At 37.4% G+C, this 18226-nt stretch overlaps 1 protein-coding gene across 1 annotated transcript in view; it reads right to left on the reverse strand.

Annotated features, from left to right (window-relative positions):
- Window positions 1-14546, reverse strand: part of LOC126819641 (elongation factor-like GTPase 1) — a 73943-nt gene extending 59397 nt beyond the window's left edge. Inside the window, exons 1-4 of the mRNA XM_050547781.2 lie at window positions 14428-14546; window positions 10571-10670; window positions 4378-4445; window positions 1403-1487 (exon numbers count right to left, since the gene is read on the reverse strand). Of these exons, the coding sequence (XP_050403738.1) occupies window positions 1403-1487; window positions 4378-4445; window positions 10571-10661 (244 nt within the window). The 5' untranslated portion in view covers window positions 10662-10670; window positions 14428-14546. The remainder of the gene's footprint in view (window positions 1-1402; window positions 1488-4377; window positions 4446-10570; window positions 10671-14427) is intronic.
- Window positions 14547-18226: the final 3680 nt, after the last annotated feature.

The following is an 18226-nucleotide window of genomic DNA, read 5'->3' on the forward strand; positions in this document are numbered from 1 at the left end:
AGCAACTTTGTGTTGTGGCGAGAAAAAAATATAATTCTTATTCAGATAATGTTATAAATATTATACACACTTTCAGCGACATGTGAAGTGGGTTAGTTAACATCATTTTTTGCTGTATCTTATCAATTTAAAATCCTCTGCTGGCAATATAAACTTAAATGTTAAAAAATCAATTTGCTTACATTTTCGCATGAAAAAAGCAGTGAAAGATAATTATAAGATATTATCTGAAAAATGCAAATGATGATCAGCTGGTTTCTTTATCAACTAAAGTAGAATCTGCATTAAGCAGCCACCCAAGGGAATTTTCACAACTGACCGCTTAACGGGAGTGGCCTCTTAATAAAATCTTGTTGCTTTTTGTGCTGACATAAATTAAATATTACGCTTGGATGCTGAATCTTGCGCCGAACGAAAATTCTTTACTCAAATCTCGGACATAACTTAACGGGAGTGGCCTCTTAATAAAATCTTGGTGCTTTTTGTGCCGACATAAATTAAATATTACGCTTGAATGCATTGGAAGCGGTAAATTTGACCGTCGCTGAATCTTGCGCCGAATGAAAATTCTTTACTCAAATCTCGGACATAACTTCTGTAAACTTGTCATTTTGTACCAACCTTCGATACTACTGTGATGCATTCGATAATATTTATCCATTTTTGTGAAGAAAATCGATGAATTCATTTTATTTTATCAAAAAAGCACATGAACAAACAAACATTGCTAATTTTATCACCTATTTACAGGGGGTGTAACTCTGTATGTAACATTATAGGAGGCGCTAAGAGAGATACTAGATGATCGTGACAAAACTCGGTACTTTTATTTTATTCAATCAGTATCAAATAATGTGTCGTTACGCGTGAAAACAATGATCAGGTTAGTCGTTTAATAAAACAAAAGATTAATTAACAGATAATCCAGGGTTGATTGTTTTTTTTACATTTCTTTTTACCTGATCAGTGGGGGTCCAGTTAATTAACTACTACTCACGGGATTAGCGGGGGTGTTACAAAGAACGACAAGATGGTATCATTCAACAATGGCCGTTGAATGGGCGATGTTTTGTTGAATTTATTAGTAAAATAGTGACCGCTGGCCGCGTTAGAGGAGTGACCGTTTAATAAAGAGATGAAACAACAGAATTTCTACGGGGGGAATTTATCGTGACCGCTTACAAGGAGATGTCGCTGAATATGAGTGGCTGCTCATACAGATTCTACTACTGTAGTGATAACTAACTCTTTGTTATTGATCAAGCTGCCGTCTTTATTAGCCCAGAAGGAGCTGAACAGTTAAACTTCATTTCATTTCATTTCGTTGTCACAGAACTGAAAATAGATTGTTTTATCAATTGGCTTATTCAACAACTGTCGCCAAAATAAAATATATTATTACCGTTGTTATAAAGAAGAGAGATAGCACTAGATTTCATTGTTATTCCTCTTATTTGTTCATCTTCTCTACTGTCCATATATCTCATCTGTAAAATATATATAGTCAATCAGTAATTTAAATTAATAATTCATATCATAATACATTTTATTGACTTTTCTCATTTAGGCCAAAATACATGTTTAATTTTTGTATGGTATATCTGACAATGCTGAACAGAGATGGGCTAGGGATCTCACACAAAAATTCTGACAGTCATCTATTTGTGTTCAAATCTTACCAACCTCAGAAAATATGACAATTTTTTTCTGTTTAAATTCTTGGAATGTCTAAGTCATTTGATTTTGGTCTTCTGCACCGAAAAGTTAAAATAATTTTTAACATATAATGTCATAATTTATATTGAAATAAATGCTTTTAATTCAAAAATGCGAACAGGGAGGCTGATGTCCCCTGCCCATATCCCCAAATAAATAGATCACACATATTAATTAATTGCATATATATATATTTTTCAAAAGTATCTAGCAATCAAACACAAACTGATTACCTATACTTAGTCTAAGCATAAAATATTCTAGATCAAACTCAGTCAAGGTTTTGAAGTACCTGGTAGCGAAACTATACACTAAGTTTCATCACTCTCCATTAGTTAGAATCAAAGTTATCTTGTCTCAAACCATTGACAAAAAAAATTGCTTGGCTCTGCTTAGCTTTAGCGGGAAATGTTAATCATTGTTTTCAATCAAGGCATTCACCTAATGAACACCTACATCAGGTTTAAACATTCTAAACTCAATTAAAAGATGAGTTGTTATGTTCCAAAGTCTTGACCAATCAAATTCTCATCATCGAGCTTAGTCAAGGTATTGATGTAACAAATCTATACTCAGAGTTTCATCGCTCCCACCCGATTAATTCCAAAGTTATCGTGTTCCAAAGCCTCAACCAATGAAATTGCTTATCTCAACATAGCCTTATTGGAAAATGTGCATGATCGAACCCCGTCAAGGCATTCTCCTCATAGACACCATGTTTCCAAAGTCTTGACCAATCAGACTGAAGTCTCTACTTTGACTTAGTCGAAAATGCTCATTATTGAACATAGTCAAGGCACCGATGTAATGAAACTCTACACCATACTCTCACTTAATTAGAACCAAAGTTGTCGTACCGATGTGATGAAACTCTACACCATACGCTCACTTAATTAGAACCAAAGTTATCCTGTTCTAAAGCATCAACCAATTAAATTGCTTATCTCTGCTTACCCTAAGCAGAAAATGGTCATCTTTGAACTCCATCAAGGCATTCACCGAATGAATGCCTACACCAAGTTTGAACATTCTACCTCAATTAGATGGAGAGATATTGTGTTCCAAAGTCACAATCAATCAAATTGTTCTCGGTCTGCTTACCCTGAGCAGAAAATGCTCATTATCGAACTTAGTCAAGGTATTGATGTCTCATCACCCTCACTTAATTAGAACTAAATTTATCCTGTCCCAAAGCATCAACCAATCAAATTGCTTATCTCTGCTTACCCTAAGCAGAAAATCGAACTCCATCAAGGTATTCACCTAATAAACATCTACACCAAGTTTGAACATTCTAGCTTAATTAGAAGGAGAGTTATTGTGTCCAAAAATGTGTGACGGAACGAACAGACAGACATTTTAATAGTCCCCCGCTTTTTTCGAACAATAAAGTATGAACCATTAAAATATTCACCGAACAGTTTCATTTGTCGTAGTGTGTAGTGACAATTTTTATATACGTTACCCACGTAAAATCTCAAGTAACCGTTGGATTGTTCAAAACCATAAAATTATGTAGTAAGGTTCCACTGTTATTTCAATGTGGATTAGTTAATCATATGTTAAGCTGTGTGCATTCCTTTTTTGGGCCAGACCAACTGGAAATCTAGGGTGTTAGACCAATAATGAAAGAAGGCCTTAGAGTCATCCACTACTGTGGCTGAAGTCAAGCTGGAAGATGTCAGTTGTAGAACCATTTCTACTTAGTTACATGTTTAGAATAAAATCAATTACACTACCTGGGCCCGGTTCCAAGAAAATTCTTAAAGTAAGCACAAAGTCATGCTTCACTTTTTCTTACGTAAGAAACTTATAAAAATACCGTCCCTAGAAAATTCTCAAGACCATTCTTACGAAAGCACAAGTCAAGTATAAGTCTAAGCACACTGTGAGTGGTAAAGTTTACCATAAACTGAGACTACGATGCTCTTTAATGTCACAAAAACAACTTTGGTATGCGAATTACGTCTTAAATTTGCCGTCTGCTTCATTCACGTCATATATATATATATGGTTCATTTCGATACATTTGACATGTCCCCTATTCACATATAAAATGTGCCATAAGATAAAAAAAACGCAGACAAATACAAACTAACTGAATAATTATGAGAGCGCCTGATCTTAAAGTAGCCTTTGTGTTTGTAGCCTATTGTTTACTAATTGGCAAATAAATAAAATGGTTTCAGGGTAGGCCTAGAAGCGAAATTTTCTATAGCATTCTTAATTTGAAATTTCTTCTGGAGAAGGATTTTCTCTGTCTTGTAATTGTCTCTTTGGTATCAAAAGGTGTCGGAAATGCTGTAGAATAACTCTACGGTCAGCCATCTTTTTGAAGCAGAAACAAGCTTAAGGTTGGTAAGCAAGCAGTATACCTTGCTTGGGACTTGTGCTTAGATTGACTATGTTTAAGAACGAAGTTGTGCTTAAGTTTTTTCTTGGAACGCATCATAACGTTCTTGTACTTACAATGAAGTCTACTTAAAATCTAAGCACAAGAACGTTCTTAAGAATTTTCTGGGAACACAAAATAAGGTAAGTTTACTTAAATGTAAAGTCTACTTAAATCTAAGCACAAGAACGTGCTTAAGAATTTTCTAGGAATCGCGCCCTGTACTTGTCTTGGGCACCCTAAATAAAAATACATTATGACTAATATACCTTTCCAGCCATTCTCTGGGATATAATTCCATTGCTAGCAACCAGGGCATCAGCCAATGTTGTCTTTCCTGTTGGTAACAAAATAAATTTCACAAGGCAAGCTAATCATATTTCAAAAGACTATAAGCATTAAAAGTAAATGTGTATTAAATACATAATTAGGATATAAATCCTTTTTTCCCCAAAACAGAAAACCAGGCCCTGTTTTCAAGAAAGAAGCAATGTAAATGATGCATTACAATAAACGATTCTGGAAAGCGCTAATAATGGTTCAAATCAAATATTGAGAAATAATTTTAAATACGGTAGGAGAAAAACATATCATTATTTCTACTTTATATACTATGCTTCAACATTCAGATCTCAAAGATAATTTGGATTGGTTTGTTTAATATAAAGCTTTCAAAGGCGCATTTGGAAAAGGCAGAAACTTAATGGCCATTAAATCACAGGAGGTTAAATGGAATGTCGACACTGTGGCTTTCGACACAGTTACATTCCAAAGCCTTCTTATTGACAATGCCATATTCGGGATTGGGGATTAGATAATACAGCAAACGATTGGCTTACCAATGGGAACTGATCCCGCCCCATTCATGGCCAATGCACATTTATAGTCTAGTCAAAATACTGAAAGACCCACCACAAATTCTTTTAGAAGGTTTTTTGGTACCAACTTGTAGATGACCTTTCCCTGCACATCATACTGAAAATCCACCTAGGGTTTTGGAAGTTACAGACGTGACAATTCACCATTCAAAATGCAATATGAATTCCCCCAAAAAGCTTCACTTGGAAGCAAATATCGATGACATCATGGGTTTATAATATCACACTTTTCTCCCTCTCGGGAAACTATGTGTGTTTGATACCCGCATTGACTGAGAAAGTTCACCAGAATTTTCCGGCGTGATTCCCCCTTGTCAGTGGTGCAGGAAAGAGGGCCTTGGAAAATGTATATTCGATCGAATCGGACTTAATCCTTGGCAGTTAGAATTCGATAAAAGAGTAGACCGTAGCGCCGCTGCCTGGGCACAATTTCCCTCATTAGACACAATATAGAGTATGCCTGTCTTTGTTAGCCCAGTTGGATGTTAAACCCCATTTAATTTTAACTCAAAGAAATATGTTTTAATGTAATTAACATAAGAAATGAAAGATATTGCCCTCCACCAAGACAAAAATCAACGAATATAATTTATATAACATTGACACGCCACCCGCTTTTGCACTACAGCTACAACCACTACCACCAGCGCAACGGACAACACCTTGGTCACCGCCATACTCAAAGCAAATAAAATTAAATGAATATAATTAATCCTCATCTTATGTATAAACAAGCTAAAAGTAAGGCTGCTGTTCCCTGCCGAAATACGAAAAAAAACCAAACCAGATGTCACATATTAATTAATTGCACATTTATCTTTTTCAAACGTATCGAATAATCAAACTGATTATCTATGCTTAGTCTAAGCATAAAATGTTCACTATCAAACTCGGGTTTTGAAGTGCCTGGTAGTGAGTGAAACTATACACTAACTTTCATCACTCTCCATCAGTTAGAATCAAAGTTATTTTGTACCAAAGCATCGACCAAAGAAATTGCTTAGCTCTGCTTAGCTTTAATGGGAAATATTAATCATTGAACTGTATAAATATTGTAGAACTTTTTCTCTTGAAATTAATGGTGGCATTATATTTCATTAATTAATATCTTTGGCAAGTTAGTAGATTCACATATACTATTCAAAAAAAGTAGGGGATATTTGATTTTTAAATGTTATTAAAGTCACCTAATGAAACTGACGAAGAAACAAATGACAAAATGAAATGAAGTTCACATTCATCGATTTATTCCAAATGATCGTTAGACTAAGTAAGGCACAGACTGACCATTATAAGGGTAAAATGATATCCGGGGTCAAACAGCCAAGTTACCACAGCATCACAACCAAGTCAGTAACGGGTAAATCCTCCTCTGTTTGCCAAACAAGCATTGATCCGACGTGGCATACTCCTAATCCTCCTAACGCAGCAGCAAGTTCTTGGACATTGGCAAGACGTTGTTGACGTTGACGTAACCTCTGTCCAAGCATGTCCCAGACATGCTCGATGGGGGAGAGGTCGGGACTCAGTGCTGGCCAAGGTAATGTGGTGATGTTCTGTTGTTGGAGGTAACCTGTAACGATCCTGGCCCTGTGACATCTTGCGTTGTCATCCTGGAAGATGAAACGGCGGCCATGACGTCGTGCGAACGGCACAACATGGACTGCCAAGATGTTGTCCCGGTAGTACTGGCCTGTAACACGCCCTGCAACAACATGTAAAGCCGTTCTTCCAGCAACAGTGATGCCTCCCCACACCATAACAGAACCACTCCCAAATCGATCATGTCTGATGATGTTAACGTCTTGGAAGCGCTCGTTTCGACGACGCCACACCCTCCTACGTCTGTCCAAAAAATCAACAGTGAACCTTGACTCATCTGAAAACATCACATTGCTCCAGCGTCGATTATCCCAGTGTTGACGATCCCTACACCAACGACGTCTTGCCTGAATGTGATGATCTCTCAAACAAGGGATCACGCGAGGACGTTGGGCGCGAAGGTGACCCCTATGCAGTCGATTCAGAATCGTCTGGCCACTCACTCTCACACCAGTGTCTGTTTGAAGACGAGCGCTGATCTGATTTGCAGTGATGACACGATTTCTCAAGGCCAAGGTACGGATAAATCGATCCTGGGCTTGAGTTGTCGCCCTTGGTCGACCTGAGCGTGGTCTGTCCTGTACAGATTGTGTATCACAGTATCTGGACCATAGCCTGCTTATGACAGACTGAGAAACATTCATCGTCCGCGCCACAACCGCCTGTGTTGTGCCGATCTGTAGCATGCCAAGGGCACATAACCTTTCATTTTGGGTAAGCCGACGCATATCAAAATTTGTTTTCTGGTCACTAAAACAATTAAACTGATGTTTCCACCCTGGAATTCGATGCCACAATGACTGTAACATTCAAAGTCAGAGTCGTGCAAATCTTGGGTTGGACCCCAATGATGATCCCAAGCATCACCTGCATTCCATGCGGTAGCTATTGGTGCGTTTGGGCGTCACATGTAACTGGAAATGTTTCTTCTGTCAGGTTCTATAGTGACTTTTTTCGTAGTCATTTGCATATTTTAGTATTATGCCCCCAAAATCAAATATCCCCTACTTTTTTTGAATAGTATATATGTAGTATATCAACTTATAAGTTGATGTACTACATATATGTGAATCTACTAACTAATTCACTAATTAGTGAATGAATGACAGATGATTACATAAAAAAGAGTTATAAGTTGGTAAATTTCTATCAGCAGACTCGCCAAACAAGTCTGTCTGGATGACATTTGAGAGAATGACTTTATTCTATTATACATTGTACCATATGTAAGTAGCTATGATATATAAAATGTAAAAACGAACTGTTGCATTGTTATTCCTGGAAAGACAAACGTCTTAAGAAAAGAGTAAGAAGTAAATACACAACATGAAGCAGAAGCAAAGACAGCTAGAGACAAATTCTAGACGATTACAAGGCTACTAAGATATGTAGTAAGAAAAGATGCATGGGCCATACATAGGATGTGGTGACCGGTTTGTTCAACGTCCGCTCTCCACGTCGGACAGAAGACCCATGGTGCTACAGAACTCAGTCAAGATATTCGCCTAATGAACATCTATACCTCAATTAAAAGCAGAATTGTAATGTTCCAAAGTCTTGACCAATCAAATTGCTTATCGCTACTTCGGCTAAGCAGAAAATTCTCATTATTGAATTTAGTCCATGTATTGATATAATGAATCTATACCTCAATTAAAAGCAGAATTGTAATGTTCCAAAGTCTTGACCAATCAAATTGCTTATCGCTACTTCGTCTAAGCAGAAAATTCTCATTATTGAATTTAGTCGATGTATTGATATAATGAATCTATACTAAGGGTTTCATCGCTCTCACCCAATTAAAACCAAAGTTTCATGTTCCAAAGTCTCAACCAATCAAATTGCTTATCTCTGCTTAGCCTTAGTGGAAAATACGCATGAACAAACTATGTCAAGGCATTCACGTAATAGACACCTACACTAATTTTGAACATTCTACCTCAATTAGAAGGAGAGTTATTGTGTTCCAAAGTCTCGACCAATCAGATTGAAGTCTCTACTTTGCCTAAGCAGAAAATGCTCAGTATCGAACCTTGTTAAGGTATTGATGTAATAAAACTATACACGAAGTTTCACCACTATCACTCAATTGAATCAAAGATGTCGAGCACCAAAGTCTCAATCAATCAAATTGCTTACCCTAAGCAGAAAATGCTCATCTTTGACCTCCATCAAGGCATTGACCCAATAAACAACGACACCAAGTTTGAACATTCTAGCTCAATTAGAAGGGGAGTTATTGTGTCCCAAAAGTGTGACGGATGGATGGACAGAGAGACAGACAGACGAACCCATTTTAATAGTCCCCTGCTTTCTTCGAAGGGCGGGAGACAAATAAATATTGTAGAGACCTCCGTTCTCAGACAAAACATCTACATCCAACTATTAACTTGGAAAACATACTTTTTCCTATGCTGGACCTTTTCTATGGAATAAACAACCAAAGTCAATTATTGTCAGTGGGCCATTTACAACTCAAAACATTTGAGGAAGAGAGAGAAAGAGATAAATGGGATTTTACACCCACTGGACACTTACAACTATAATTCGCTTGCACATTTAGCTTTGGGAGGAACCAGTGGATCAGGAGAAAAGCCACGAGGTTAGACGGCGACCCTATTCCTTTTCACGTACAAGCAGGGAATCGAAACCAAGTCACTTGGCTCAGTCTCAGAACTTATGATCTAAAGTGCACATGTTAACCAACTGAAGTTCCATCACTCTCACCCAATTGAAACCAAAGTTATTGTGTTCCAAAGTCTCAACTAATCAAATTGCTTATCTCTGCTTAGCTTTAGTGGAAAATGTGCACGATTGAAACGTCAAAGCATCAACCAATCCAATTGAATATCTCTGCTTACCCTAAGCAGAAAATGCTCATTATCGAACTCCATCAAGGCATGGACTTAATAAACACCTACACCAAGTTTGAAGATTCTAGCTCAATTAGAAGGAAAGTTATTTTGTCCTAAAAAGTGTGACGGACGGACAGAGATAAACATTTTATTAGTTCCTTGCTGTCTAGGAAAGGCGTGGGTCAAAAGGGAATATGTTGAAAATTTCAATCAAATTACTTCATTCTGAGAGGAGTTATCGTCGCTTACACAATCAAGAGTGCACATTCCCTTTAGTATCGAGTATAAAAACAACATGACACTCTTTTTTTCTGGATTTGTTAGGTTTTTTTTGGTTTTTTTTCATTCTGAGTGAAGTCTCTACAGGCCTGGGACTGTACAGCGCAGTGTCCCTTACGGCTAACCCCTGGATCCATTCATTTGATTCGATATGAGTTTGTGAAATGAAATGGGGCTTAACATCCTACTGTTGTGCTCCGACTGGGCTAATGAAGACAGACTTATGCCATACAATGTGGTATGAGCATAATTTTGCCCGGACAGCGGAGCTACAGCCTATGACTAGACAGCTATACTTGTCAGGCCCTCCGTCCTGCACCACTGACCAGGGGAAACCACGCCGGAAATCCTGATGAACTTTCTCCGCCAACATCTGCGACCTCCAGGCTAGCAAGCCAGTGTCTTACTCACTTAGCCACTGTGGCCCCCTTGTGCATTTGTTGTTTGTGGTGTTTGTATATTGTGTCTTGTCCGTAGGTTTGTCTTGTTTAATTGTTTGTGAGCGTCTCACAGTCCCCCGAAACTTTCTATTAACTGTAATATTTCTGAAAATATGATCAGCTATATACTTGCAAAAATGCTACTATCGATATGTAGAAGAAAATGAAGTTTCAAAATTTCTTTTAAAAAAAAAGTATGTGTTCCAAAACAATCTGTACATCGAGTTGAACATATGGTTTAAACTATTTCAATACTAGATAAAAGTATAAAATAACTGAAACAGGTATAGTTTTCCTTTAAAAGAGCGTATAAAAGATAATTGATAAATATTTTATGCTTGAAATAGTTATTCTATTAAGATGATAATGCTGATGGGATACAGGAGGCATACTGAGTAAGCTACATACCATGGTCTACATGAGCTAGTATACAGATGTTGCGCACATTGGGTAGGGTCTGCTGTAAACTGGATACTTGTTGTGGTGTGTTTCGCTTCATATTATAGCACTGAAAAAATAATGGCATATTTTCTTGAACCAAAAACTCATTTGCTTACACATGTTGAGAACATTCTTCACTCCTTGGGCAGATTGCAATACGCGCGTATCAAACCGATGTGCAGATTGTCAACTTTGTGCTGATTACTCCTCGATATTTTTAAAGATGAAAGTAGTGTGTTGGAAGTCCCATGTAGGATCAGTCCTCTATCGACTTTGTACTGTAAATAATTTTTCAAATAAATTTCAAAATCACTGCATAATTAGCATGTGTGCTAAGAATAAGATCTTCGCTATTTAAATACGTCCACTGATCACATGACTGAATGTTCAAGGGTATTTACCATAAACTTCAGTGTTATTTTTGTATAGTTGAAATAAATAGATCTATAACAAACAGTTGACAGATTTTTAAATTTTTTATCAAAGTGCACATAGCTTACGTGTTTCTGAATTCTGATTAAGTGGACATAATTAAATCCTCAGATTCGTGTATGCCTATGTGTGGGCCCAATTTTTTCAAATTGCTGTCGGGCTGCAGCAAAAATTTGTTAGTTCCCACTAAAATAAATTATTGTAAGCAACTCCACATAAATATACCCTTTTAAAGATTTTGATTAAATTGGTTGTACATGCTGTCCTGCTCGTACCTGTACCAGTAAACTGACGATCATAAAATTCATTAAATCGAATAATACTAACGCGGTGATCGATTGTGAATACTGAGGATTAAGCGGATTTTCATCGTTCGTTCATGCTTGTGTTGGGTTTTACATCCTGTTCCACCTCGTAACCATTTTAAAAGGCCATCAGCTTAGCTTGGATCATCGATGTTTAGGGCTCGTGTTCGAAAGGAAGTCAATGGACCCAGTCAATATGAAAGGCCATGGTGACCTCCAGTAATCAACGCTAAACTTGACCATGACTTTGACTCCAAACTTCCCATCGATCTCAGAGCCTTTGCGTTTATGCTTGCCATAGCCCTATTTCTTGCTGTATTATCAAGGTTAATGCTCGAGTTGAAAGCAGAGAAAACGCCCTTCAGAAACGATAATTGGGCCAAAGTCGTGGGTCAGGATCATGTTACAGAAAACTGAACACGAACTGTTCAAAGTCAGTTTTGGGATATTTGACCTTCACCCCGTAACCATTTTAAAAGGCCATCATCAGCTTAGCTTGGATCATTGACATTTAGGGCTCGTGTTCAAAAGGAAGTCAATGGGCCCGGTCAATATGAAAGATCGTGGTGACCTCCAGTAATCAACGCTAACCAAACTTGACCTTGACTTTGACTCCAAACTTCCCATCGATCTCGGGGGCCTTTGCGTTTATGCTTGCCATGGCCCTATTTCTCGCTGTATTATCAAGGTTAATGCTTATGGTGAAAGCAGAGACGACGACCTTCAGAAGCGATACTTGGGCCAAAGTTGTGGGTCAAGGTCATGTTACAGAAAACTGAACTCAAGCATTTCAAAGTCAGTTTTTGGACATTTGACATTGACTTACGCCCTTCAACTCATACAAAATTTTAAGGGCCATCATCTTGGCTTGGACCACCGACCTTTTACTGGATCATTTCACACACTTCTTGGTCAGAAAACTGTCAAACGCAGAGAGACCGGGTTTGAAGAGAAGTCAATGGATGTGGTCAATATGAAAGGTCATGCTGACCTCGACTTTGACCTTGAGTCCGAACTTTCCATCAATATCGGGGTCTTTGCGTTTATGCATGCCATGGCCATTTTTCTTGCTGTATTATCAAGGTCAGTGTTCGAGGTGAAGGCAGAGACGATGCCCTCCAGGGTCAAAGTCGTGGGTCATGGTTGTGTTACAGAAAACTGAACTCAAACTTTTCAAAGTCAGTGTTTAGACATTTGACTTTGACTTATGGCCTTCACCCCATACAAAATTTGAAAGGCCACTACCTTGGCTAGGACCGACCCTTACGTGGGTAATTTCACACACTGCTTGGTCAGAAAATGGTGAAACGCAGAGTGCCCGTGTTTAGATTATTAAAATAGTTATGTAGGTGTATACAATCCAATATGGTGCAATAGAATTAACACTACAGTCAAGCAGATTTACACATTTTAAACAATTTTATCCTCACCGAAATGAGGGTTTGGGGTAATATTTATTATTAACACAAATACGCAATACTTATATTATTGTACATGTATAGCCATTCCACTATAAATTACATTTATCACTTATGTGGAAGCAGACGTTAAACACCAAGAACTACTACTACATGTGTATTAACAGGTGTCAAACAGCATTTACTTAATATTCTAAGGAGGGGTGGGAAATTTATAATATTTACATAGCATCACACTAATTTACAAAAACTTCTTTTTCCGCACGAAAATATTAGGGGTTCTTGGTAACGCTGTATGGAAAGGTAGCTGTGTATAATAATGAAATGAAATGAAATGGGATTTAACGTCCTACTGTTCTGCTCCGACTGGGCTAATGAAAACGGGCATACGCCATACGGTGTTCTAGCCCAGACATTTTGCCCGGACAGCAGTGCCACGGTCTACTCTATATCGAATTCCAACTGCCAAGGAATCTTTTACGTACATGCCAATTTGTGCACAAGACCTCGTTTTTTTGTGCCATCCGAGCGACTGGACAGTTGTACTTCACTACTTGTCAGACCCTCTTTCCTGCACCACTGACAAGGGGAACCCAATCTGGAAAATCATGATGAACTTTCTCGGCCAGCACTGGGAGCAAACCTGCGACCTCCGGAATAGCGAGCCACCGTGGCTCCCTTGGATTAACGGCTTTAATAAGGGACAATGGAAATAGTGGTTTGTTAGATTTACGGGTCATCTAGCAGAACATCTGGAGAAGGAACTTTTGTAATAATGCACGGACTGTCAGATGTATGGGTCGTTAACTATATAAAACTAGCAAAAATTCTGAAAAACAAAATTGCTGTATGGATGCTCGTGATGAATTAATTGATAATTTCAAGCCAATCATCAATTTGTATGGTTTCCACTGATCGTACGTGTGTAGAACGACTAATCACTAAAAAAAAAACCAACAGCAACAAATCACGAACGAAGTATCAATTTCAAGCCAATCAACTTAGATCCGTTGATCGTGTAACTACTGATCACTAAAACAACAGCTAATCACGTCAACAAGTATTTTATTAATGACAAAACTCTAATCAAGTACATGATATATTTTTTCCTGTATTTTTGCTGTGGTCAGGAACCAACTCACACTGCAGGAAGTAGATATAGTTTCGTTGTTAAGGCAAACATCAGTTTCGGACATGCGCAAGTGCCCAGGAGAAAACACACACCAGGAGTCAACTCAAACTATCACACCGGATACACTGGGCAAAACAGGCAATGCGCATGTCAACTTACCAAATCTCGCCCAAGCGAGATCACGTAACTAACAAAAATAATTCTATCCACCAAATCTCGCCCAAGCTAGATTACGCGCCTCATTCATAGAACTATTTCTATGACGCGTCTAATCAATGACGTCACATATTTTTTACGTCAATGAAAATAATTCTCACACTTTTTTGTTCTTTTTTTAAAAGCAAAATTAATGTATAAAATTTAGATCTCAATAAAAACTAAATTATTTAACATTTTTTGTATCACTTGAGAAAATTAATTATGAAGGTTTTATATTTAACAATAATCAGCTTCGTTCTACTCAGGCAATGCCTGTTACATATTATACATATATTTAAGACGCAAGAATTTGTAAGTATTCTTACTGTGTTTACTTACACGATATCATAAAATAAATAGGTAAAATTCGGATATTATATTGCCCAATTTCCAGAAATGTTTTCTACACGTGCAGTTGGAAGATTTATAAACAAAGGGGGGTTAACTCTGCATAAAGTCTCGAACAACAAGCAATAAGAGGTTGCTAATATTTCCTAAACTGGCCCGCAAATTAGTTCTATATCTGGCCGATTGGCCTTATACATTTTTTTTAAACATTCCGTTGAGTCTATCCTATAAAAGCCAAGAGTCCAGCATGTAAAATAAATATTTAATTAAAATCTTGAAGTGGGTTTACTGGATACCGGGACAGTCAAAACGGCCCATATGTGCCAAAGCGACCCCTAAAAAGTTATAGGCCTAAATGAAATGTATTGAACAATTTCACCAAACGGAATCTCTCACCCGTATTCCAGCACTCGGATTCGTATGGAAGGATAACGTTGCCAATATACTGCCTGTTCAAAGAACTTAATTTCGGGAAATCAATCGACAGTGCCACGTTATAAACGCTCTACGCTTAGTAAGGATGAAATTATATCCAATCACAGATCTGTACTCACTTCATTTGGTACTCCATGTGGAGATACCTATACAGATTTGCCCTTGTTATTATTGGATACCTAAACTACATAAAAATCCCTACAAGCAACGTTTTATAGCAGGTTCATCCCGTTGTTCCACAAAACCACTTTCAAAAGTATTGACATCCATACTAACGGCAGTGAAAGAGGGTATTCAAAAATACTGCGACAAAATATACTCTCGTAGTGGTTTTAATCAAATGTGGATATTAAAAAATTCCAAAGAATTACTTGATGGTTTACAATCTAGATCACTTGCTTCAATCTCATCTATACAAACGTTTGACTTTTCTACTTTGTACACTAAAATTCCCCATAGTAAATTAAAAGCTCGGTTAAAAGACATTATTCACAGTGTCTTTTCATCTTATCAGGAAATGTTAGATATCAATATTTAGTTGTTAATTACAATTCCACATATTTTGTCAAAACCATAGTGATTCCAAAAATAAATTCACCGCCAACAAGATAATTCAGATGTTGGATTTTTTAATTGATAATATCTTTGTTGAATTTGGAGGGGAAATTTATCAGCAAGTTGTAGGTATCCCCATGGGCACCAACTGTGCACCTTTGCTTGCTGATTTGTTTCTCTATTCCTACGAAGCCGATTACATACAGGCACTTGTAAAATCAAATAAACGATTAGTCAGGCATTTTAATTTCACTTATCGATATATCGATGATGTTCTATCACTGAATAATCTAAAATTTATTGATTATGTAGAATTCATATATCCTGATCTGAGCTCGAAATTAAAAACACTACTGACGGTGACAATTACGCTTCCTACTTGGATTTGCGTCTCGATTTTGACAATTGCCATAAACTTAGTGTTAAATTGTACGATAAACGTGATGACTTTGACTTTCCGATTGTTAACTTTCCATTTATTAGTAGTAACATTCCAATATCACCAGCTTATGGAGTGTTTGTGTCTCAACTAATTCGTTACGCGAGAGCTTGTTCATTTTATTCTGATTTTTTAAGTAGATCGAGGCATTTGTCATCTAAGCTTCAACTACAGGGATATTTGCGAACTAAACTTATTAAAACCTTTAAAAAGTTTTATGGCCGCCATATTGATTTGATTGGTAAATATAACATGTCTCTATGGTGGCCTATCGTTATCATTTAGGATTTAACAAAATTTCTTTAAAAACCTAAATAAAATGAAATGAAATTCAAAATCAAAACCAAAATCAAAAGTAAATTAAAAGTAAAAGTTCAACCAAAAGCAAAAGTTAAATCAAAACTAAAAATTAAATCAAAAGCAAAAATAAAAATAAAAGTAAAAGTAAAACCAAAATGTAAATTAAAATCAAAACACAAATGAAAACTAAAATCATTTTTAAGAGTAATTTGAAAAGTTCAACCAAAAGCAAAAGTTAAATCAAAACTAAAAATTAAATCAAAAGCAAAAATAAAATTAAAAATAAAAGTAAAACCAAAATGTAAATTAAAATCAAAACACAAATGAAAACTAAAATCATTTTTAAAAGTAATTTGAAATGTAAAACAAAAGTAAAAGTAAAAAGCAAAATAAAAATATTTGTCGGCCTATCGCTATCATTCAACTTTTTTTCACGCAAAAGTAAAATAAAAATATTTGGTCGGCCTATCGCTCTATCATTCAACGTCCTTGACCCCAATCGGTAACCGTCGGCTATTTCCGACCGCTTCGACTCGACGGTTTGTTCTCCCTCGGTACAAATAAAACTGAATCAGAACAGTATTTTCTTATGGAATGCGAAAAGTATAAAGATTTGCGAACACAATCCATCAAGCATCATTGTCCCGATCAGTGTTGCAGAATTTGTGATTTATATCTACATAATATTAATTATATTACCCGTATCTATTTTAAGCGGGCATGTTGTTTTTTTGTCCTGTTTTTATTTTCTATATTATGTATACTGTATGTATGGTTTGTATTGTCTGCCTGTAAATTGATGCCCGTGTATAACTTTTTTATCTTTACATATTGTATATGGCCGCCCTAAAAGGGCGTTCCGATGCAATCAAATTCTATTTTGTTCTTTTCTATTCTATATACATATTTACACATTCATTAGTGTAATGGTAGAAGTTACTGATTAAGCGTTGCACATCCGTCTACACTACCACCGCCTTTCGATGGGTGGCCCTCGAGACGTAGCTATACCCAAGGCCAGGTTGTCGCTATGAGTTTTTTCGGAGAGAAGAAATGAAATGAAATGAAATGGGGTTTAACGTCCTACTGTTCTACTCCTAAACTGGGCTAATGAAGACGGACATAGGCCATACAGTGTGCTATGAGGGAAATTTTGCCCGGACAGCGGCGCTACGACCTACTCTTATATCGAAATCCAACTGCCAAGGGATCTTTTACGTACACGGGACTTCGGTTTTTCGTCGGAGAGAAGAAGCACTCCGACACTCACGTTGGGCAAACAATGTGACAAGATACGGCGTCAAGAACCGAACCCCCTAATCCAGGCAGCTGAAAGTTTGACGTCATATTCAAAATGGATGCCTCCGTGTCTTGCCATTTTGGCGAGACAAACTTCGATTTAAAGTAGCTAACTCAATATCATCCAAAACCTTCGACATTGAAAACACGAATTATTTGTCAATTGTAATCAACATTGGTGTTGTGTGGGACTAACATAATATGGTTTAATTTTATTTACATAATTCGCTTGCGCGTAGGGGTCTTTAGCAGTGGGAGGAAACCGGAGGCCCCGGAGAAAACCCACGAGGTTGGACAGGCGACCCTACTCCTTGCCACGTACAACCGGGGATTCGAAACCACGCCAGTCGACTCAATGACAGACTTTATGATACAGCGCGCAAGCTAACCATTCAGCCATCCAACCCCCCGATCTTATCGGGAAAAGATGGGCCTCTGATATCCAATATTTAAGACAAAATAAACATTGAAAACACGAATTATTTGTCAATTGTAATCAACATTGGTGTTGTGTGGGACTAACATAATATGGTTTAATTTTATTTACATAATTCGCTTGCGCGTAGGGGTCTTTAGCAGTGGGAGGAAACCGGAGGCCCCGGAGAAAACCCACGAGGTTGGACAGGCGACCCTACTCCTTGCCACGTACAACCGGGGATTTGAAACCACGCCAGTCGACTCAATGACAGACTTTATGATACAGCGCGCAAGCTAACCATTCAGCCATCCAACCCCCCGATCTTATCGGGAAAAGATGGGCTT

This window comes from Patella vulgata, chromosome 4 (assembly GCF_932274485.2).
Source record: "Patella vulgata chromosome 4, xgPatVulg1.2, whole genome shotgun sequence".
NCBI lineage: Eukaryota > Metazoa > Mollusca > Gastropoda > Patellidae > Patella > Patella vulgata.